The sequence below is a fragment of the Acartia tonsa genome, chromosome 9, assembly GCF_053477335.1.
Source record: "Acartia tonsa isolate MP-2025a chromosome 9, ASM5347733v1, whole genome shotgun sequence".
Taxonomy (NCBI): domain Eukaryota; kingdom Metazoa; phylum Arthropoda; class Copepoda; order Calanoida; family Acartiidae; genus Acartia; species Acartia tonsa.
In genome coordinates this window covers 10,722,941-10,741,687 of record NC_137268.1, presented here as the reverse complement: position 1 = coordinate 10,741,687, position 18,747 = coordinate 10,722,941, and the positions used below count along the sequence as shown (strand labels likewise).

The window sequence follows — 18,747 nt, the reverse complement described above, 5'->3', positions numbered from 1 at the left end:
GGGCAGAAAATATAATTGACTTTCATTTCTAAAGCTCTTTAAAGTGCCTATAAGAAATTACGTCATACAATACTAATGAACAATCATAGACCGATACCCAAACTAAATTACAACTGGCAGGCCAGTATAAATTTCAATTAATTTAATGGTATGTAAGAACCCGGTATTAGTGTCTTAGAAATTATCTTAGTGACGTAAATAAAATAGGATGTGTCGATACTACTAGGATTTTTAAGAATTGTTAATATAGGCCTGAAATCAAGATTTTTTGTGCTTTTAAAAAATATTAAAAATATTTCTAAAAATTCTACATTATTTTTGCTCACTTTTAAAAAACAAAATCAACTTTTTTTTATTTTTTTTTTATAAAATTATCTTTCAAAATTGAAATAAGATCTATCAGCTGATATTGTACTTCTTACATAACTCAAGAGTTGACTTACAATGTGTAAATATTTTATAGATTATTTAGCAAAATAATAAAAAACCTATATGTAATTTCGTGATTAATAATTGGCTTAATCTTACATTAAACATTGAATGATTTTAAATAATTTTCAAATATTTGCTTTTATAATTATACTTATTGTATAAACACCTCATAAGTTAGCGCAAAATGCTATATATTTTATCACATATGAGCTATTTTTTAAGCCAGCTTTTTAGTCAAAATTTCAAACCAATAACAATTAAATCAAAAGATATTAGGTTAAAACTATATATAAACGAGAGTAAAGAAATAAGATATTGCTATCAACAACAACAAAAAAGGGTTTTGTCTAGTTTTTGGTAAAAATAACGCATATTTATCATTTTAAATTAAAGCTATCTTTTCAAGATTACATCTATAAATTCGTCTGTATTTTATAACTTATACATGTTACCATGAAAAATCAATTGATTTTCCATAATAATTTTATTTCTATATTAAATTTAGAGACAGCTAATTTTTCTTTAAATATAATGAGATGTTTATCAGAAATTTTTAATTCAGCATAATAATGTATATATAAAAAAGACAATTACGAATAAAAACAAAACAATCAATTATTAGATTATTTATATCAATAAATTTAACGGAATTTGAACGTAATTGTTAAAAAAGCTAGCTTAAACAGTTTTGCCATTAAAAAATAACCTTCTTTATGAATGGTACATTCTAACAAGGGTAATGATATCCAGTAGAGCAACATATTTAACAAATATGTCTTTAAATAATCAGTCTATTTAACAAATATCTTTTTAAAATGCATAAGTTATATTACCTCTCACAAGATTGTTTAGTCCTTTGACACTGTACATAATTATTATTTGATTGATCTATCCTTAATTTTTATTCATATTCAATTTTATTGTTTGTATATAAATATTTAATACCTGTATTATAATACGGTTATTATTTTTTTTGCTATGTTTTTATAAAATAAATATCTAAGCAAATGTTACCAATTCTTATAATTATCTGGAATTGAAAAGAATTACTTTCATTCGGTTGCTAAAAAGAGGAGAAAAAGAAATGTATTGAGTCAGATAGTAGCCTTAACCTGTACAGCTTTACATTTATTTCATAGATAAATTGAAATTGAAATTAGATAAAATTATTAATTGATTTTAGATTATTAAACAAGACATGTTAGAATTATCCTATCAATTTCAAACTCTTCATGATGATTCCTATGACAGTTAGGTATAATTTAGAAAGCAACTCTATCATTGTTAACAGAAAGTCAGTACGTCCATTTAAAACATGCTTTGTGTGTTTTTTGGCTGCTATTGAAGAAAGACAACTGAAATTTTAAGTGAAAAGGTCTTTTAAGAGGTGTTTTAATGTATTTTTTTTTACAGTAGCTTTTGATGGATTATTTTAGGTTAGGTTAGGTGATTGCCCTGCAGGGTTAGGAAAATGGCCCCGCATGGATAGAGCCCCCCCCCCCCCGCAGTGGCTAGAAATAGGATAAAATCTACTGTGAAAATACCAAGAAACATCCCTTAAGAGGCATTGTCATGAAAGGGACTATACCCAAGATATATGTGCATCTACTTAACGACTTCCAAAATTTGAGGGTGCCCTCAAGTAATCACCCCTTCCCCCCCCCCCTGCATCTACTCTATACATTATTTTGTCTGTCTGACTGTCGGTCATGCTTAAAAAACCTTATTGTTGGAGAAATGTTATTTTCACGACTGCTTTTTTAGATAGCCAGCTGTAAGTTTTAGTCAAGATACCTTATATTTATACAGATCTGCTCCATATATTTATTGTCTGTCTGTCTGACAGATATACTTAAAAGGACAATTTAGTTTTAAAAGAAAAAAGTTTAAAAAATGTTGGTGGTTTTTTTTCTAAGCGCGTGAGGGTGCAGGTACCCTATCCTAAAATAGTTAAAAACCTTCCCATGACCTATGACCTATGTCCCTGCAAAGGAGAAGCATATTAGTGACGTGTAGTAATAGCAAGAACAAACAGCTAAATATTCTTATAAAGTGTATTAATTCAAGACAAGATTAACATACAATAATAATATTAATATTAAGACAACTATTCACTTTTGTGTTCGTGTCGTGTTGCAGAGCAATGTCTTGCTCCGAAACGGTTGACACAAGAACTAAAAGCTAATATACAAAATACATACATTGCTCTCAAGTCAGGAAGAAAGGGACTATACATCACATTTCTCCCTGGCTTTAACAGGAACATGGATTTCAAAACTGTAATATTTCAGATTGAATATAACAATATGTTTATTACATGTTAATTATCATATATATTATAAGTAGCACCTGCCATAATTTTTTTTTTTTTTTTTATTTTATTTCCAGATCTTTAAACATTTCATATACATTTTTTTTTTTTCTTTTTGTTTTGGTTCCTTAGAACTCTTTTATGTTTTTTATATGTTCCTTTTTTTTTTATGTGTTTTTTTTTCTCTTTTTTTTTATTTTTTTAAAAAAACATTGATTAACATATAATCATTGAAAAATGCATTGATTAACATATAATGCATTGATTAACACATAAACATTGGAAATGCATTGATTAACATAGTTATTAAAAATGCATAAAAACACTGATTAACATATAACCATCAGAATGCATTGATTTAAAAACATGTCATTAGAGATGCATTGTTATAAAAGCATTAATATTAAACCTTTCGAGACTACTACTGCCTCAACAAATACTTAAACATTAATACATAAAAATAAAATAAAATATGAATTAATACACAGTAAAACTATAATTATTCTTGATCATAATATTCATTTTCTTTTGCCAGATTTTTCTTGATAATAGTAGTATCATTCATATCCATCAATCCATCATTATCCATCAATCCATCAACATCTCACAAATGACATAACCATACCAATGCTACAACACCACAGACGATATAACTATACCAGTTGACCTTAGCTTAGTTATAAACTTAGTTATAAACTGGTTTCCACTTAGCAACTGTGATTTTCTCAAACAACACAACAGCCATTCACCTCCACCACAAGAAGCCTCCAATCTCTTCAAAAAAATTGGGATCAAATCCTTTCTAGCATCGACTCTAACTACTTCCCAAAATTCACCCTTTCCTGATTCAAAATACGTTGCTGATCCTGCAGGTTAGCCAACCGAGCATCTAACTCAACCATTCTAGTAACCAAACCTGCCAAATGTTTGAGGTCTCAGATCAAAAATCAGAACTGCTGTTCACATTTATCATCCAGGAGATTATATCTATCGCATAGTCAGGCATGACTTAAGCCTAATAATGACAACCACAATAACTGCTATTAACATCTCTGTTAGATTCCAAAAATTGACATGTCATTCATGATTTTCGTTATAACAATGATGTCTCTGTCGACACTCCAACCAATGATAACGTTGAAAACAATGAACAGAAACAACAAACACAGAGAAAACTGCAGTCGAACAAAAGCAACCAAAACCTTCGCCATAGATTGATTCGAAATCTGATCCATTTCGTTTTTCAATACTAACTATCGACAAACACACCAGCTATTGACAAGTAAGATATCCAACCTGGCAGTCAAATCTACAACAGCCACATCAACTTTAAGCCCCGCCTTCTTTAGAACAGCTAAAATTTCACTAACCAGCATTATACTTTGACTGCCCACTGTATTAACAACTTACAAATATCCGTTTTATCAGTCATAAATATATTTAAGATACAATGCATGCTATTTTAAAATTCTGCACAACTTCACAATAGCTTCTAGCCCATGGTGTATATCTCTGTATATCATTATCTATCAACTAAATACTTCTCATTTTGACAACTGTAAATACATCTCTTTGTAACTACCTGACTCACTGTGCATTTATTTGCTTCATCCTGACACACTGTGCACATCTGTTCAAAATAAATATCAACATAATTCGTTTAACTCTTTGTATCTACCTGACTCACTGTGCATTTATTTACGTTAATCTGGCACACTGTGCACATCTGTTCAAAATGTTACAATATCAACATATTTCATTTAACTCAATGTTATTTCATTATCCTTGACATACGAATCCTCAATTTTCAAATTAAGCTTCAAAACTACTCTCCGACGTCTTATTATCCACAACTGTTGCTTAAATGCTTAAATTTAACACCTCCAAGTCTTCAAAACTTTTCAACAGTTATTATAAATCTAGCAATCTATAAATCTAAATTACTTTTCTTCTCCTTGGCAGCAGTTGGACTGTTGATTGGAGTACTTATAACAGGTTGAGAAAGGGTTGCAACAACAATATCAACAGATTGACTTGCTTCAGTAGGATTATGATTATCACTATCACCAGTACCAACAGATTGACTTGCTTCAGTAGGATTATGATCATCACTATCACCAGTACTATCATTAGTTGCATATGATTTGCCACTACTGGTTGATTTAAGACTCTTCTTGCCAAGATCAGTAATAGTCTTCCCATTTATAGAGATATCATATTCAAGCTCAAAAATAGCTTCATCAATCATTGTTTGCAAGATATCATATTCAAGCTCAAAGATAGCTTCATCAATCATTGTTTGCAAGTATTTAATCTGTAACATCATCAGCTCTAGTACATCATGAGGAAACATATTTTGTTGCACAATAGACAGAATACAGGAACCTTGAACTTGATATCTACCTTCCTGGTGATACTCCAAGCTTCTTGACCGCATTATTGAGAGCAGTTTTAGCATCCTGTTTAGCCTCCTGTTTAGCTTCCTGTTTAGCATTCTGAACTTCAACAGACTTCACATCTAATCTATAAACAGATTCTCCAGCAGCAATAGCATGTTTCACAATATTACTGACCCAATCACTAAACAATCCTGTTTAGCTTCCTGTTTAGCTTCCTGTTTAGCATTCTGAACTTCAACAGACTTCACATCTAATCTATAAACAGATTCTCCAGCAGCAATAGCATGTTTCACAATATTACTGACCCAATCACTAAACAATCATAAATAACGCTCCTTTAATAAAATTCAACATATAATCGGTCAGAGCAAAGTGTATCATGTGCCTCCACTCTCTCTCTCCACCAACATTTAATTCAACATATAATCGGTCAGATCAAAGTGTATCATGTACCAGCCTCCACTCTCAAATAATATCAATGTCAACACAAAACAATGGCCAAATTCAAAACTAAATTTCAGTCACCACCAACTACTTCTCTTGCGGCCGATCTAAAACAAAATACAATCATTTTAGATGCCAAAACTTATTTAATACATATTTTATTTTCACTCAACAAAATAAAATAATTTCTTTAACATGTATTAGTATATATAACATTAATCAAATGTATATCAATATTGAACATCATTAAAATCTTAACAAACTAAAACTCACCAACAGGTAATACTGTATCTCAACCACCACAACTACTCCTCTTTTCGACCAATCTAAAACATAATACAATTATTTTAGATGCCATACTTAAATGTTATCACTTAACAAATAAAATTTCAACATGTCTTCTTAAAAATGTATTAAGAAATATAATATTAATCAAATGTTTGTCAATAATCGAGCAACATAAAAATAATTCTTAATACAATTTATTAGTCTAATACAATAAAAAATTTACCTAATTATTCAATGAAATATCTGAATAATAACTTATATCATCCACAACTATTTTTATGTATTAGAATCTTGAAAGTTGAAGCACAACTAACTATTTTTCTCTATACCTGAGAGCACTTTCTTGCGCAGCTCAACTTTTGTGCATACAACGCCCAACTCCTGCTCATCATTGCAGCTACCTCTCTGCACCACCCCATCTTGCGCATACCAACTCCGAGAGCCAGTGCAAACTTTCCTTGCCAAATTATTGCCCACCCCCCTTCTCCATGAAGAGAGACAGCTCCACACAAATATCTAATGCATTATAACAATTTTGCTTCATGAAATTCTAAGCTTCATAAATAATTTTGCTGAATCAACATCACTAAATCGCAATATATACTATTCTATATCGAGTGTCCTTAATAAAATTTAAGCTTAAACAAAAACTTAACACATCCATTATAATTCCAAGTTTTAGTAGATCTCAATCCGCCCCTCAATATTCTTCCATTTTATTCTGATCCACCAAAACTTTCGCAATACGTTCATTATATTCCAAGTTTTTAAATAGATTGAAATCCGCCCACATCTATTCACGTTAATTTGATTCATCCAAAATTGAGCAACACATAATGTTTCAATTTCAAGTTTGAGTGCAATTTGATTCACCACCCTGTGTTATTTATATAATTCTTCTCCTATAATTAGGTTTGGTCCGCCCATCCATACGACCATTTTGATTCACCACCCTGTGTTATTGATATATTTGTTTTTTCTATAATTAGATTTGGTCCGCCCATCCATACTTTACATCTATCTACTTTTTGTATTTCGAACTTTTCATGGTGATTTCTGCAGCAGGTAGGTACAATTTAAAAAACGTAGCAACACTATAATCATTTCTATGACGTCCGTACTTCCATTTGTAAACATGTTGATTTGACCACAAATTTCTATATGATCTAATTATCCGATTGTATACTAATTCCGGGAACAACAAAATTCAACATTATAATCGAAGCAGTTAAAATATCTAATTATCCAATAATTTTATATGATCTAATTATCCGATTGATTCGATGTATATTGATTCCTGGGACAATAAAGCACAATACTTTATGATTGCGGTGTCAATAATTTCATATGATCTAATTATCCGATTGATTTGATGTATATTGATTCCTGGAACAACAAAGTACAATACTTTATGATTACAGTGTCAAGCATCCAATCACCCTTCAGACAACCAACACTCTGAGATGCACAACCTTTTTCAAGAAAACATTTCCCCACTCTAACTTTAACGTCACACATCTCACATAGTAGCAGTAGGAACCATTTTTAACTTTGTTAGTTATGACTCAGTGTCAGACCGAGATTCAAACCTATCAACAACAAGTAGATGTGCTACGTGTTAAGCGGTTTATAAGCGAAGCCACTCTATAAGCAAGTTCATAAAATGTAAGTAAAACATCAATCTGTATCAATCAGTTCTTTTTTAACACATTTACTTACAATTTTACATCGACTCTTATGCACTTATTTTTTCAGTTTTGACACTATACAAGTGTTGATGTTCGTTTGTCCTACCATTCAATGCTTCGCTTTTGTTAATGTTGTCTTCCTTGTTTTTTACAAAGATTATTCAGTTCTGACACTATGCAAGTGTTGATGTTCGTTTGTCCTACCATTCAATACTTCGCTTTTATTAATGTTGTCTTCCTTGTTTATTACAAACAAATTTGCTTACAATTTTTGCATTGAATCTTATACGCGTATATTCTAATTATTTAATTTTGACACTACACAAGTGTTGATGTCCATTTGTCCTGCCATTCCATTGCTTCGTTTTTACGGATGCTGTCATCTTTGTTTTTATACATCATATCCTCATTACCATAAAAATCATATATCATATAAATCATATATCAACATTTACTATACGAGTGTTAATGCTCCATTTTTATGAATATTAATATCCTTGGTTCATACATCATATTCGAAAACGTTTCAATTACAATAGAAGTCATATATAAGTCAAACTAAACTTGCAACATTTAACCACCAAGTCTAATCAACACATTTAGTATTAATCTATATTGCATCACCCATCATTGGATATAGATATACACAATAGACATCTCTTCCCTACACAATCCTATATATAATAGATCTATTGTCAAAACTTGCACAAAGTTTTATTTTCAACAAACATCCATAAATAATATATCCATTGTACACACATCAACAAGTTTTCTCTTCTCTCCATACAAATATTTCCAATAACATTCATTTCCTAATATACAAATATTTCCGATTCATTTTCAACAAACATCCATAAATAATATATCCATTGTACACACATCAACAAGTTTTCTCTTCTCTCCATACAAATATTTCCAATAACATTCATTTCCTACTATACAAATATTTCCGATTATTCATTCATATATATATAATATGTCCATTATACATTTCAATTCTGCACACATATCATAATTAATCCACATATAATATGTCCATTGTACAATCCATTCATTTCCTACTATACAAATATTTCCGATAATTCATTCATATATATATAATATGTCCATTATACATTTCAATTCTGCACACATATCATAATTAATCCACATATAATATGTCCATTGTACAATCCAATTCTACACACATATCTCTCTCTCACTCTCTACATATAAACTTAAGAGTAGCTTTACTCTTATTTATACATAATCCGCAATATAATTGTTTTAAAATTAAATACTTAGAATCATAATAACTGACTCAACTTTTAAAACAATTTACAGCCTTTCATCAAAATTCTAATACCTTTTAAAGTATCTAATTTCAAATTTTTATCCAATTTTCATAAAATCACGATATTAACATTTAATAAAATCAATTTTCTTCCATTAACAATTTTACAAAATTGTATTCCTATTTTCGTTGAAATTAATCCATCTTCAATTTTTTTTTTTATTATTCTTATCTCTGTTAGACACCACAATAGTCTGAAACAAAAATAAATATATCCAATAAATGCATATATTTTGATTTTCATAATAACATAATCTCATAAACTCGTATTCAATAATTAACAAAATGTTATATTTCCAGAATTCAAATAATTACCATAAATCAAATTATTTTCCATCACAACTTTATAGAGTTGCTTCGTTTCTCTCCTTATTATTTAAACAATGTCAGCACTTTCAAATGATACATGTTATAACTTCTAACCTTATGCATGGACACAACAATGGCAGATAAATTAACATTTATCCCACTAATTCAAATAATATCAGAGATCTACATTGATTAGCAATGGATACGACAATGGCAAATAAATTGACGTTCATTCCCAAAAAATCGAGTAAGATCAGTAATATACATGGATATAACAATAGCAGATAAATTTTCGTTCATTCTAGAAAAAGTTGCTCCACAAATAATCTATGATTTGTATGTCAACATAACATCTGCGAGTTTTATTTCCTAAATAAAAAATACTTCCAGAAGCACAACTTCTATACATTTTTATAAGCCGTCAAATCTATCAGATACAAAACTTATTCAATTATAGATATCTTAATTGCAAAACTACAAAAATCAATCGCCGCCACACCGCCGTCAAATCGCCGTAGGCCGTAGTACATGTATATCCTGTTGATATAATCCAAAACTGTAGAGAAAATCCTTCTTCCCTGCAAATTGTAGAAAGAAATACTCGTTTAATCAATACACGTCTGTCCTGAATAAGCTATAGAAAGAAATACATGTAATCCTTGCTTCCCTGCAAATTGTAGAAAGGAATAAACTGTAGAGAGAATACATTTTTAACAATTTTTAACAATACTCAACTGTCTCCCTGTAGAAACAAACTATAAAAGGATAGAGAGAATACATTTTTAACAATTTTTAACAATACTCAACTGTCTCCCTGTTTTTAACAATACTCAACTGTCTCCCTGTAAAAACAAACTATAAAAGGATAATTTTTTAACAACACATGTCTATCCTTCTCTCCCTGCTGATACATGTCCAGGGCGGCACCTTTTCCCCTTTCATGGTGTCCTCCACCAACATAGTACATGTCCAGGACGGCACATATCTTTCCCTGGACACTATGTTGGTGTCCTCCACCCACATGTTGTCCTGCAATGTCCAGGGCGGCACCTTCTCCCCTTTCATGGTGTCCTCCACCAACATAGTACATGTCCAGGGCGGCACATATCTTTCCCTGGACATTATGTTGGTGTCCTCCACCCACATGTTGTCCTGCAATGTCCAGGGCGGCACCTTCTCCCCTTTCATGGTGTCCTCCACCAACATAGTACATGTCCAGGGCGGCACATATCTTTCCCTGGACATTATGTTGGTGTCCTCCACCTTCACTAGACAGGATGGTGTCGTGGTGTCCTTCAATGGACAGGATGATGACATGGTGTTCTTAACCATCACATATCTCTCCTTCACCAGGGGTTCGACCTGGTTCACCATCTCTCCATTCTTCAAGCATAACTGGTCCAGGAATTCGACCTGGTCCAGCATCACATGTCTCTCCTCCTCCAGAGGTTCGACCTGGTTCACCATCTCCTTGACTGTTACCTGGTCCTCTCCACCTATACACTCTCCCCCCCCTAACCTGTTTGGCAACACCACCAAACTTTTTTGTTCAATGAAACAAAATTTTTCATTAGCAATTGGAGCTTTGAAATTGACCATAGAAAGTGTTGGCAACACCACCAAACTTTCTCTTTCAAGGAAACAAAATTTTTCATTAGCAATTGGAGCTTTGAAATCGTCCATAGAAAGTGTTGGCAACACCACCAAACTTTCTTGTTCAAGAAAACAAAATTTTTCATTAGCAGTTCGAGCTTCGAAATCGTCCATACTGTTAGCTAATCCAAACAATTTAGGCTTCTCCTCTGATCCTCCAGATCCTCCAGCCGTCCTCTGCCACGGCATAGAGTTATTTAAACCATTCTGCTGGTTATTCGACCCATTCTGCTGGGTATTCTGCTGGTTATTCGACCCATTCTGCTGGGTATTCGGACCATTCTGCTGGTCATTCAAACTATTCTGCTGGGCAATCTTTTCAAGAATTCGCTGCTGGCCAGTCATAAACTCATCCACAACGGTCACATTCTCAGTCTTGATATCATTATCAACACTAGGCTCAACCACCTTATTAAGACGATCTTCTAAATCGTCCATCCGAGTAGCCAGTCCAGTAACCGCAGCAACATTAGTATCAACATTATCAGTCAACTCTTGAATTTTCGTCTCCAGTGGCGCTATACGCCCACCCAGCTCCGCCGCCACATTATCAATTCTAGTCCCAAGAGCATGGATCTCATTAATCAAATGCAAATCCTTCTCATCCTGAGACAACTTCCTCCACTCTTCAATGGTCAATCCCATCGTTCCAACACAAAAAATACCTGAACAAACTAAAAAGAAAAGAAATAATACAATTAAAAGAAAATCTGAGCTATAGATTCGTACTACACTACTGCGCCAAAATGACGTGTAGTAATAGCAAGAACAAACAGCTAAATATTCTTATAAAGTGTATTAATTCAAGACAAGATTAACATACAATAATAATATTAATATTAAGACAACTATTCACTTTTGTGTTCGTGTCGTGTTGCAGAGCAATGTCTTGCTCCGAAACGGTTGACACAAGAACTAAAAGCTAATATACAAAATACATACATTGCTCTCAAGTCAGGAAGAAAGGGACTATACATCACATTAGTTAGGAAGATCCTTCCATATAAATAGACACATACACACAAACATTCTTTTACTTTGATATAAGGATTAGCATTTTGTTACTGTATCCTATTACTAGCGGCTACGCCTTAGAGGCCTCTTGGGGCACTTGAGGAGGAGAGAGTCCAATTTAATAAACCAATTTTTCTAGATTTTAAAAGAAAAAGACAAACAAACAAACAAAGAGACAGACAAACAGACATCCTGTTACTTTATTATATCCTATTATATAAATTAGTAAGCTAAGCTTTTTTTGACTGTAGCAACGGATCTTGTTAACCGCTGAACCTAAAGGGTTCTTCTTTACAGTGAAGCTTATTATAGGTATAGAGTAGTTTATAACTATTTAGGAAGAGGGCTCTCCCACTCTCCAAAAAAAATAACACCTAGAAAAAAAGTACCATCTCCGCAATTTTACTTCTTTGTTTTAAAACTTAAATTGAAAATTGGAAGAATGAACTTTCCCCCTTACCACCCTAAAAGCTTCTAGTGATGTTACTGCTAGTGATAATATATTATAGTTTATATCAACATAATATGCGGATTTTAAGAAAAATTTAATCAAATATGCGGACTTTTTTCAACCTTTTTTTGACAACATTTATTAGACATATTAGAATTATACTATTGATTTCAAATTTTGCACGGAAGTATGTCCTTTTACTGTATGCTATATTTACGCAATTTTGAAACAAATTTATGTGCAATTTCATTTAGACTTCAAAATTAATATTCTGCTTATTAAGTTCTGACACTCTAGCTATTGTGCGTTTGTTCTACCTTCTGATTTTTGTGCTTCGTTTTTATGGATGTTGTCATCCTTGTCTAGAAAATACAAATTGATTAATCTATGGTAGAAAGTACAGAGAGTATAAATTATTTCCTACATTTTCTTAATCAATTATCAATTATCAATCACCTCTATTATCCATCTCTTTTTTAGGGGTTACCTTTCCCACCTCCCCTCTAATCCCTCGTTTTTAGTTACGTCACTAAGATAATTTCTAAGACACTAATACCGGGTTCTCTTTTATTTATTGTTTTCTTTATTAATTGCGACAGTGAAACTTTTTTACAATTTGCAAATTTATACCTACAAACTAAAGAAATTGGGGGGGGGGGGGGGTCGAATGGGTCAACAACCCATTACTATAAGTGTTAATGGAGTATTTTTTTTTCCAGGGGGGATTTATTTTGGAATAGTAACCTACCCCAAAATAGGTAAAATCCTTCCCAGGACCTATAAGGAGTTTCACTGTAAAGAAGAACCCAATCGGTCCAGCGGTTAGCGATACAGACAAACATCCTGATACTTTTTTACATGGATTTTGGTCGTTCTTGCTGCAATTACTATTTTTGACATTTATAGATAAATTATCTAATTAATTTTGTAAATTATGGACAATCATAATTTATATTTTTATTGTCAGCCAATCAATCAATCAATCTAGTGCTTGTTAAGTATTTAGGTTAATTTGTGTCTTTTTGATGTATTTTTTTTTTTAATCGCAGCTACATTGTCTTGTTAAAGTTCTGTTTTTGGTCGGGTCATTTAATTTAGAAGGTCCCCCCCTTAATATAGGTATTTTTCTTAATTGTGAGAAAATTAAATAGATGTGATTTTATATTAACTAGTAACCAAAGGCAGAATATGAATTATTATAATGAGCTAAGATTGATTTATCCTTGACAATTAAAACTGTATAAATGTAACCGCAAATATTATTATTTCTAACTGATCATCATATAATTGTGTGTATTTATTTTAATTATTTCATTTTATACTCCAATTATCAATATAATAAATGAGTTTTCCAGTATGGCTTCGCTTAATTCATATAGATTAAAACCGGTTCTCAGCCATACTAAACAATTATTTATAGCATCGCATTACAGACAATTTTCCACTTACTATCAAAATAATAAGGCCCGGGCTAACAAAACAGGCTTTAATATTATAAATTATAATTCTTTATTTTAATATTCGCAGAAAGATGCAAAAGTGAATATTATATATCTGTATTTTGAAAAATATAATCACAATACATTTTTAACTTCAATCTTTTTTAAATTTAACTTCAAGTTTCATGGTTTCGCAATCTTCCTAATGAATTTTACAACATAATTAGATGATTTTTTCCTCAAATATTTAGGAGATTTTCAACATATTTAAAAAAAAAATGCTTATTTTGAACAGCTTCATTCTTTACTTTCTTTAGAAGATAATATTTTCTGTGGATACTCGAAAATTTCATGACGTCAATTAAGAATAGAAAATTGTAATTTGAAGAATCTAAGATTTATATTTTTTCTAGGAGCCACCAGTCGAACGTGGAGAGAACGAATACGAGTCTTTTCTACAGATTGGTCTTGTGACCGAGGCACATTATGGAGAGTTTGTTTGCAGAGCTAATAATAATATGGGCAGCACAAAGTAAGATTTTATCTCGTATTCATTCGAAACCGGTGGATTAGAACCGGTTCTCATCTATGTCTAGCATCGTATTATATCCAGTTTTCTACGAATATAAGAATGTACAATCAAAAAATGAAAACCAGTTTTTTAGCCCGTGCCTTCGGCATCTCGGGGCTAAAAACACTGGTTTTAATCTCATAATTGTTCATTTGATATCCGCGGAAAGCTGTTTATAATACGATGCGAGAAATAACTATCCATTCATACTTTGGTCGTTTTATGAGAGAGGGGGGAGGGTAGTTTTTGCCCCATGCCTGGCAACTACGTGAGGACCTTAACCCGAGGGACTATCCAGTACCCAGTGCAACCTAACCTAACATGAACAAGAGTAACAAACAAGCCTAATATTTAAAAGATTGTTTGTTTTCAGAATAGAATCTTGTGTAAAATTCAACCTCTTTCATTATTAAAATTGAAAATTTAAAATTGATTTTTGGAAGTAAATTTTTTTGGGGGATTTGTACAGTGTTATTATGTACTTTTCCATGATAATAAAATTTCTAAGTAATTTTTTTATTCAAAAATATTTTTAAAAATGGTAAATTTATTAAAGATAATTTAATTTTTGTTATAAACTACAAACACTGAACAAATCTTGGAAATAGTTTATAAGACTTCGTCGTAGTCAATATAGGTCATATTTTAATAAATCCAATAATTGGAAAATATTATTAGTACACTTAAATTTTAATACTTTGTACACTTTGTATTAAAATGCCTTTTAAAAGGTTTTTAGTAAGAAGTAAAGGAATAAGATAACCAAAAATTGATATGTATTCCCAATGATGACAAACTGAACTATCCATACTGTAGATTGGAATTTTTGATTGGAAAGTTTGGACACGATAAATTTAAACAAACGAATTAAGATTTAATGAAAGTAACCAAAGTTTTTGAGCAACGAATAAAATTGCACTTTAAAAAAGTTTGGGTACCAGTATAATTTACAGTCCATTGCTTCTTTTTGGATTTTGGTTTTTTATGTATAAAGTATAAAATTTACTTATTCAACAATCAACAGTCTAAAAGTTTTTTTTTATTGGTCATGCAGTAACTCTGTTGATTTTTGGGCCCAAAAATGATAAAGTTAAGTCATAAAAATTTGTAAATTGTGAAAGTGTTAACCTTCTGTATTTGTAGGACAATAGTGAACCTTGTGAGAAAGGGTCGACCAGAGACTCCAAGTGAACTCAAGGCGGATGATATTACAGCTAATTCTGCTCAAGTCAGGTAAAATACAGGGATCTAAAGGGATAAGACAATGAACGATTAAATGATATATGTACAATGTACATTTTAAAAGATGAGAAATAATATTTACTCTTTAGTGGATAAAAATTATTGGTTGAAGCACACAAAGTTTATGAGCAAACGTATGTGAGATCGTGTTAATTTTACATCCCCACATCCCTCAAGATGGGAATGTCATAAATATTTTGGTGGGCCCTCCCCCCTCATACTTCTTCCCTTCAACTCTTTAAAACCCCACAAAAGATTTTTGGCGCTCCACGCGATGATCCAAAGACCTTGGGTTTTACCATAAATAAGCTTATTACCCCTTAAGAATTTTTTTGGGGGGACATAAAATTATTAAATATTAAAATAGTGTGTTTAATATTAATAATTGTGTAAATTTTAGTTGGTTGGAGAATTTCAATGGTGGATTGAATAATACCATGTTCAAAGTACAATATCGGGAGCTAGGCGGAAGTATTTCAGATGCCAAGGAGAAAATGTGCCCTGCAGAGGTTAGTAATGTTTTAAATGTATTTTTTTCCATTAATTGTTTACAAATTAAGAAATTTGTGTGATATGAAAGGTTTAAGTTAATATAGAGTTAAGTTCAATAGTTTTTCGGTGCTTCCATACATAGTGCCCATTGAGCATTTGTTTCTCAAATTAAATGAAAATTCATAGGGTGGGGGGGTATTTTCTTATGACAAACCCATTTCTGGTCTATACCATTACCTACAGGGCTACCCAGTGTCCAATATAACCTAACCTAACCTGATCTAAAGTAATAATCAAACAAAGGAAATACTTCTACATACCCCCTTATTCTCAATTTATTACAAAAGAAAAGTGCTCAATAGGGAACTTTGTGAGGAAGCGCCATTCTTTATGATATTAATAAACATAAATATAGAGATAGACTGATTAAATATTGGTATAACACAAAAAAATCTAGTTTTCCTTAAATTATGAAAATATTTTATAATAAAATTTATTGTAGACTAATTTTGACTATATAATATTGATAATATTGCTATACATTTCATATTAAGCTTAACTAATTAATAGTAATTACATCCTACACTGATTTTATACAGGGAGGCAGGGGTGAATCTAGGGTTTTAATATAGATATAATTAAGAATCGTTATTACTGCAATAACATTTTATTAGTTATTACCAATTCATTACGATTCAAATAACTTAATTTCAGTAGCGCAGCTACTCTATAGGGTTTGTTCGTAAGTCCATATGTACAAAAATGCTTATAATATTTGAAGCAAAATATTTTCACATGTTACGTATTAAATTCATGAACCAAGAAAATCCTAAAAGATTTTGTTGAATTATAAAATATATATCATAATTAATTGCTTAATTATAAATAACTCATTAATAACTATTAACCTTCAATGTTGTCGGTTTTTAGTAGCGAAGCTGCTCTAAATTCACTTTGACTGTCCATCTGTCAGTCAGTTTGTGTTTCTTTTCTGGATGGATGAAGATGGATAGCTAAAATTTTCAGTGAATATTCTTATGACATATGCGCATTTTTTTGTCCGTCTGTCTGTCGGTCATGCTTCAAAAGATATAAACCTTATTTCTAAAGTTTCGTGATTTTCTTTGAGTTTTTAATTCTCTTGAACGATAAATCCCAACAATAATATCATTAATTCTATTTGAAATACAAAACGGCACATAAATAAAATTCTTTATAAAAAGCCAACCTCCAAAAAAATATTATGAAACACAATGGGCAAAAAAAATAATATTAAGACCATAAACTTTTAATGAAAAAAAGTGCACAAAGTGTTGGAAAGGGTAATCAATATAAATCATCGAATCAATGATAAAAGTGTTGTTTTCATGAAATATTACACAAACAACAACAATTTCACCCAAAAGTTGTAAAGTTTTCGTGAAAAAATTCTTAGATTTTTTATAATTGAATTCAAATACCTTGAACTTTCTACGGCATTTCATTTCATTTAGAAAATTAATTTATACCATTCACTATGCTTTCTTAATTAGCCTGTATTAACGTCGCCAATATGTCCATTATAACCAAAGAAAACTGTTTGTAGCTCCTTAACATTAACTTTGTCTTATGACTAGTAGGACAAACGAACAAAGTAAGATGTAAAGTATTTGTGCTTCTGAGTAAAAAATGCAATCTAAGTATTTTCCTGCAAACGCATCCTATGAATTTAGGAAAGAAAGGATAATCATATTTTTAAATAACTAAAAAGACTTGCCTAAATATAGGAAAAAACTTTTTAGAAATAATTTTTTTTACTAGTATTCTAGCCTTTAAACAAAACTTAGATGTCTGTTAATATAAATTCTTAAACATTAAATTTTTATTATTTTTATTAATACATAAAAATATTGATACCAATTTTTGATAGAACAATAGAAATAACTTTTGTGTAAACTTTCTAAAGGCGAGAAAAAAACATATTTTTTATTTAAGTGCCATATTCTTATCCCTTTTTTCCCCGAATGGATGAATGCAGGGAAAGGAATGGCACAGCCACCACCAACCAAAAATGCACAGCTTCATGCCAATAGACAAAAAAAACACCTTGAAAAATATATAAAGTAGTGTTAAAAGTTGTTGCAGTAGCAATATCCTGTTAGACCTGGTAGCTTCGAATTGACACATAAATTAAAAGTTATAGTAATTTAATAATAGTTATTTAACGCATCGTATTTCCGCGGTTAATAAAATGAAAAATTATGAGATGAAAACTAGTTTTGTTTGCCCCGAAGGGTCGAAGGTCCGATCTAACAAAACTCGTTTTCATCTTATTTTTTTAATAGTGGTGGAATATTGTCTGTAATACGATGTTATACATGATTTTCGGTATGGATGAGAACCGGTTCTAATCCACCGGATATTAATCGGTTTCGAAGCCATACTGGAAAAGAAATTATGGCTGACACTTAGTTTATCTAATATATTATCTTACATTGTTTAGAACCACTTTAAATGTTAAACTGCTTAAATCTGAAATAAAATATTTGTTGATATAGTAAAAGCATTAAAGATTAATAGTTAAAGAGTAGCATTGGTTTTAATTAATCATCCGGACAAACAGGCCAGTTTATTGAAAATAATATAAATCAGTTGGTCAGTATTAATGAAAACTGCATTTTGATTAAATTCTAACCCATCGG

General features: G+C 31.1%; 1 protein-coding gene and 1 long non-coding RNA gene across 2 annotated transcripts in view; one reads left to right on the top strand and one right to left on the bottom strand.

Annotated features, from left to right (window-relative positions):
* LOC145328196 (cell adhesion molecule Dscam1-like) overlaps positions 1–18,747 on the top strand; it is a 162,536-nt gene that overhangs the window by 106,654 nt on the left and 37,135 nt on the right. The window contains exons 20-22 of the mRNA XM_080171789.1: positions 14,175–14,293; positions 15,476–15,565; positions 15,975–16,083. Coding sequence (XP_080027915.1) covers positions 14,175–14,293; positions 15,476–15,565; positions 15,975–16,083 — 318 coding nt within the window. The remainder of the gene's footprint in view (positions 1–14,174; positions 14,294–15,475; positions 15,566–15,974; positions 16,084–18,747) is intronic.
* On the bottom strand, positions 5,623–6,208 carry LOC145328195 (uncharacterized). Its single transcript, XR_013882390.1, has 3 exons — positions 6,098–6,208; positions 5,860–5,912; positions 5,623–5,693 (listed from the first exon to the last, which is right to left on the bottom strand). It is a non-coding gene; the product is annotated as an uncharacterized LOC145328195 (long non-coding RNA).